Source organism: Sesamum indicum, linkage group LG8 (assembly GCF_026168435.1).
Source record: "Sesamum indicum cultivar Baizhima isolate 11 linkage group LG8, ASM2616843v1, whole genome shotgun sequence".
Classification (NCBI taxonomy): Eukaryota; Viridiplantae; Streptophyta; class Magnoliopsida; order Lamiales; family Pedaliaceae; genus Sesamum; species Sesamum indicum.
In genome coordinates, this window is record NC_142664.1 from 7922393 (window position 1) to 7929124 (window position 6732).

The following is a 6732-nucleotide window of genomic DNA, read 5'->3' on the forward strand; positions in this document are numbered from 1 at the left end:
GACGATCTATCTAGCCGTGCTGCGTGTGACCGGAACCTGGCCCTGACGCGCCGCCAATCGCCAGCTGAAGGTCGCGATTTTCGCCCCTTTTTCGACTCGCCACCGTGTTTCTCAAATTTTGGCGCCGTTTCGACAAGACACCGTCCGAAGCTCATACAAGGCAAACATTTCCCATAAATCAATTTTGGGTTTCATCAACGAGAGAGGTTGGGCTTTCTCCTTAACCGTGGAACATTCCCATCGCCGATTCGCCGTCACCGGAGCTCCTCCCGATCGCGAACCACCACCAATCGACTCGTCTCCTCTGTGTGAGTCGAACGAGCCATCTCCTAACAATTTCCATCAAGCCGTTGCGTAGATCACAAAATTCCCAAATGCCGCCTGTTACGCATCCCTTCTCTGCCGTCCGATGGGAGCTGACTGACGGAGAACAACTGGTGGACTCGCCTTCCCATGGCCGACCAGCCCCTCCAATCAGCTTCCACCAACGTAACCTCGACGCCTATGGAGACCTTGGTAGCCAACTCGGACGAGTTCGGTTCCAACTCTGACGAGTCAACTCAGAAATTGGAGAAATAGATCGAGCAGCAGAAATCAACTCCTCTTGTTAAATCATTTGCTGAAGCTGTTACTAATTCGGCAGGAAATCGGATTATCCATCAACATCCCTCCGATCTTAGAAAATTTTATCTGGCCGATCATAATCCCCCACCACTCGGTATCAAGTCCGTTAACCAAGGCCGACCTACTATTTCATTCACAAATACTGAGACGGAGGAGCTCGCGGCCCCCTTTCGATTTTCCCTTGTTGGAAAATTCTCGCATGGAGCACCCCCTTACAGTCAAATGCATCAGCTTATTGCTAGATTGGGCATTCAAGGCGCGTTTACAGTCAGCATGATCAACTCCAAACACACTCTTATCTCCCTTTCATGCGAGTCAGACTACTCCCGCCTGTGGCTACGGCGCATTTGGTTTCTTCAAGGCTTCCCAATGAGAATTTTCAAATGGACGCCTACATTTACTCCGACGCAAGAATCATCTGTCGTTCCTATTTTTGTTTGCTTTCCTAAACTCCCTGCTCATTTATTTCATAAGGAAGCTCTTTTTTCTGTCGCTAGCATGGTTGGTTCACCTTTACAAATTGATGCTTTAACTCTTAACAAGTCTAAACTATCACAAGCAAGAGTTTGTGTGGAAATAGACCTGTTAAAACCTATCATTGAAGAATTTGACTTGCATATTAATGATGTAACCATAGTACAGAAAGTTGTTTTTGAATATCTACCTAAATATTGTTTTCTGTGCAAGCATGTGGGACATAAGGATTCTGATTGTTTTTCGAAAGGTAATGCCCCAAAACCCCCACCCCGTAATAAGATCAACCCTAGGCATCGACAATTTGCAGGAATTGAGACAAAACAAGCCCGTGATAGAGGTACAAAGATGACTGTGTCAGTAGGCCATCCTACTGCCGATGAAAATTCGGAAGGAAGCAAAGCACCACTTCCCGCTGAAGAAGCGGAACGTTCAATAGCTGACGAGCCAGAAAAGGGGGACAAAGATCAACAGGAGAATGATAATGTTGCGGAACAGATTCACAGCCATGAAAAACAGGGGAACTTAAAGATGGACAACACAGAATTATTGGACGAGGATTGGAATGCTGAAAGCCATGAACTTAGTTCCACAAGCGAGCTGAAAGCCAGAGGAAAAGCTAACAAGACCCAAAAAAGTGGTGACAAGGGTTGCACTTCAAAAAAAGCAACAGGAACTAGAATCCTTTTAAGAGGAGAATGTAGCAACCAAAAACAAAGAAATAAGTTCTTTTCTGAGATGGATATCATTGAGATTCAAGCTACCCAGGAAACTAGTAAAAGTGAAGCCCAAGACACCAAAGAAAGTAGTGACATAGAGGAGGCAGTCACACCAATCTACAACATATTTCAAGCCTGGATGACAGTGACTCACTTCTGGAGCTTGCCACTGAGCTCCAGCCACAAGTACAAGCAAGAGAACAGGAGATCTATCAAATGGCCAATAACACAGCACAGGAAGCTAACCTCCAAGAGCACATTTTGGAAGACTCTACTATGTCTAACAAGTTAAAGAGAAACAATTCCATGGAAGATAACTCTCTGAAAACAGGCAAAGGTGGATGCAAAAGAAAAAACAACGAAGGTAACAGTACTACTAGGACCCTTCCTAAAAGGTACACTAGGTCTGTTTCCTCTTCCTCTCTGCAGTTTTAAATGACCAAAATTATGATTTAGAATGTTCGTGGTATTGATAGATAAACAGAAAATTCTCTTTGACATGCTTTTAACTCATAGACCTCATATTTTGGTTTTGCTGGAACCTTTTATTCACGTTGAAGACGCTTCTTTCATTCATAGCTTTGGTTTTCATTCCGTCTTCTCTAACATTTCTAACAAAATTTGGTGTCTTGCTCAGGTTGGTTTTGATGTTCAGGTAGTTCAGAACACTAATCAACTGCTTCATGTTAAAATATGTTCTATCCTTCTTCAAGAGGACATTTTTTGTAGTTTTGTATATGCCAAATGTTATAGGAATCCCAGGAGAGCCTTGTGGGAAGAGCTTAAAAGACTGTCCCTCAACAAGGTACCTTGGATTGTTGGAGGAGATTTCAACACTATGCTTCATACCCATGAAAATCAAGGAGGCACTATCAGTAGCTTGGGCTCTATTGAGGACTTTAATGATATGGTCATGGATAGTGGATTAACTGATGCAGGATTTGAAGGGGAGCCCTTCACGTGGACTAACAAAAGGGTTTGGAGGCGCTTAGATGGAGTCTTATATTCTCAAGAATGGGCTGATTTATTAAATTCCACCAGAGTTTCACATCTCCCCAGAAGATTGTCAGATCACCACCCTCTGTTAATTACTGCCACTAGAACAGAGGACAAAGTCCCCTCCTCTTTCAGATTTCAGCATATGTGGATTATGCACCACAACTTCCAAGACATGGTCAAACAATCCTGGGGTGCCCCAATCCAAGGATATGGTATGTATAGGCTGCAACAAAAGCTATATAGGCTGAAGGATCACCTAAAGCAGTGGAACAAGGATACTTTTGGCAATATCTTCTCTCTGGTGGACCAAGCCAAGGCTGCTGCTAATGAAGCAGAGAAACAGTTTGATAGGCTGCCTTCCGAAGCCAATTTGACCAACTTAAACAAACAAAATGCTGCTCTTGTCCATACTCTAAAACTTGAGTCTGAGTTTTGAAGGCAGAAAAGCAACTGCAAATAGCTTGAAGCGGGAGAAAGGAACACCAAATACTTTCACGCCTCTGTTAAGAAGAAAATGTTGAAATCCAGAATCTCAAAAGTGATGGACAATCAACAAGAAATGACTGACTCTGCTCAAATTAAGGAATATGCGGTTCACTTCTTTGAAAGTCTCTTAAGTGATACCTCTGCCACCTCTCTTCCACATGATTTTCCATTCTAATTTCCTCAAATTTATCAAGATGTCCTCTTTAACCTTTGTCAGCCACCCTCCCATGATGATATCAAAGAGCTTGTCTTTTCTATTAATAAAGACAATGTAGCTGGGCCTGATTGATTCTATTCAGTATTCTTTCAAGCGTGCTGGAATACTATCGCAGAGGATGTCCATGCAACTGTCATGGATTTTTTTAGGGGCACCCCTATGCCAAGAAGCTTCTCTGCCACATCTATCATTCTTATCCCTAAGAATGACTCACCCCAATCCTGGTCCGAGTTCAGACCTATCTCCCTCTGCAATGTTACCAATAAGATCTTGTCCAAGCTTCTTTACACTAAAATCTCCCAAGCTCTTCCTGACCTCATTTCCCCATCTCTGAGTGGCTTTGTGCCTTGTAGGCTCATTGCCGACAATATCTTTCTAGCCCAAGAAATGACACATCATCTTGACATGAGTCATAGCAAAGAGAATCTTATTTTAAAATTGGATATGTCTAAAGCTTATGACAGGGTGAACTGGAAATTTCTCTATGTGATTCTTGAGAAGATGGGTTTCCCTACCAGATTTATTGTCCTCATCAAGCACGCTATTGAACATTGCTGGTTTACCATTCTGGTTAATGGAGAACCATCTGGTTTCTTCAAATCGTCTCAAGGCCTTAGACAAGGTGATCCAATTTCCCCTGCTTTATTCATCCTTGCTGCAGAGCCTCTTTCCAGAGGGCTTAATCACCTTTTCTCTTAGAATCCTGATATGTTCTATCAGACGAGCTGTAAAACTAGAGTGTCTCACCTGGCCTATGCAGATGACATCATCATTTTCACCAGATCTGAAGAAGATTCTCTGACTAAACTGATGCAATTCCTGGAGCTATATGAGGACCAATCAGGCAAAAAAATCAATCATTCCAAGAGCTTCTTTATCCCTAGTAAGAAGGCCAATAACATTGCCCACAGAATCAAATGCATTACTGGCTTCAACCTCAAGTGTCTTCCTATCACCTATCTTGGAGCTTCACTGCATAAAGGTCATGAGAAGAAAATTCATTTTGAACCCCTTATTGACAAAATCAAAAACAGGATCAGTGGATGGGAGCATGGATCTTTCACAAGGGGGCAGACTTCAACTTATTAAAAGTGTCCTGTCCTCTATGCCTATTTATCTTCTTCAAGTTTTGAGTCCTCCTATTGGCACTCTGCAGAAAATCGAACAACGGTTGGCCAAATTCTTTTGGGGATCCACTACTGACCACAGAAAAATTCATTGGACTAAATGGGCTTTCATATGCTATCCTTGTGAAGAAGGGGGCTTGGGTATCAGAAACATTAGGGATACCGTCACAGCCTTTACCCATAAACTCTGGTGGCGGTTGAGACAAAACAATTCTCTATGGGCCAGCTTCACTATCAGTAGATATTGTAAAAAGTCTACTCCTGCCTCTATTAAAGCTAAACGGAAGGACTCTAATATTTGGAGAAGAATTTGTAGCATTAAATCTATCTCTCTGGAGAACATTTTTTGGAGCCGGGGAGCTGGTAATGTATCTTTCTGGTATGATTGTTGGCTCCCTGCTGGCACCCTTCAATCCCTCATACAACCCAACAGAACATCCAATGCCCTGGTCAATAACTTCTGGAACAACCACACATGGGATATTGGTAAATTGAAGGAGGTTGTTCCTCAGCATATCATAGAGCTCATTTTGCAGATCCCCATTAATCCTCAGCACCAAGATTTTATGCATTGGAAACCATCCCCCCATGATTCCTTTTCTACCAAATCAGCTTGGGAGCTTACTAGAGATCATAAACCTTCCCTTTCCATCTTCAAAAATCTCTGCTCTCCCCTTGTCAGGCCTACTATTTCTATCTTCATTTGGAAAGTTCTCCATAACTGGATACCAGTCGACAGCAGATTCAAACAAAAGGGCATCTCTCTGGCCTCTGGATGCGTTTGTTGGGAGACTATCCCTCACCTTTTCCTTCATAACAAGGTCTCCCTTGAAGTGTGGATCTTCTTTGCCTCCAAATTTCTACCCAATATTCCAATCACGGACAATTTTTTCATGATCCTTCAAACCTGGAGAAGTAATATTTCTAATCAGCTTCACATCAGAGATATTCTTCCCCCGCAGATCATGTGGAACACTTGGACTTGTAGGAATGCTGCCATATTTGAGGTGGCTCCTTTCAAAGCCAATCGTATTATCTCTCAAACCCTCAATTATTTTCATCTTCTTGGTAAAGCCAACCTCATGAGAGCTATACACTGAAAAGGGGACAGATCTGTTGCCTCTCTTTTTAAAATTTCACTTCCCCCTCAGAAGACTTCTTCTAAAATCTCTATTGTTAAGTGGATTAAGCCAGATAGGGGATGGTTCAAATTGAACACGGATGGGGCCTCAAAAGGAAATCCAGGCATTGCAGGAGCAGGCGGCATCATCAGAAATCATCTAGGTCAGACCGTCTTTGCGTCTTGGCCTCATGTCCAACACAGCAGCAGAACTAAATGCTATAGAGGTGTTAAATTGTGCATTGATAACAACATTAAGAAAATTTGGGTGGAAACAGATGCCAACATCGCCATCAAGCTTATTTCCTCTTCCCCCCAAGGGCCATAGCACCTTAAAAACTTGCTGCAACAAATTAGAGAGCTTCTATCCCAACCTGAGTTCAAGATATCACACATCTTTAGAGAGGGTAACCAAGTGGCCGATTATTTTGCGAACCAAGCCTGTTTCAGCCAATATCTCACCATTTTATCTCCTGACAATATCACTGGTATTCCTAAAGGTTTGATTAGACTTGACGCCTGCTCCTTGCCTACTATTAGAATTAGAAGTACTAATACATTTAATTTCAGTTAAAATATCTTTTCATGAAATTAGGGGTACTTCATTACGAACTAGTTCTTCGCTGATACTTGTTGTCCTATCTGAGCTTTTCTGTATTGTTTTTGTGATTGTCCCGATATGGGTTCCATGGAGGTTACTCTTACATATGGTTGACGTTGGGACCAATATTTCTCTAGTTACCTTCTTCTCCTTTATCTAGTTTTTAGTTGTTATATCTTTTTCAGGCCTTACGAACCCCTCTCACAGGTTCAAAGGCTGACAGCCATACAGACATGATCTCCACGTTAATACTTATGTTCATTATTTATCCTTTTGGAACATTACACACACTCTGGCTTGGCCTTTTTGTACAGATTTATTTGCAGGTGCTGTGCGATCCACGACGTGGTGGGATAACAAAAAAC

At 42.4% G+C, this 6732-nt stretch overlaps 1 protein-coding gene across 1 annotated transcript; it reads left to right on the plus strand.

The window, feature by feature from the left end:
• Positions 1-374: 374 nt before the first annotated feature.
• On the plus strand, positions 375-3252 carry LOC105179909 (uncharacterized). The gene is made up of 4 exons (XM_011103569.2): positions 375-516; positions 644-2003; positions 2455-2472; positions 2571-3252. The coding sequence occupies exons 1-4, from the start codon at positions 375-377 to the stop codon at positions 3250-3252; spliced, it is 2202 nt and encodes a 733-aa protein (XP_011101871.2).
• Positions 3253-6732: the final 3480 nt, after the last annotated feature.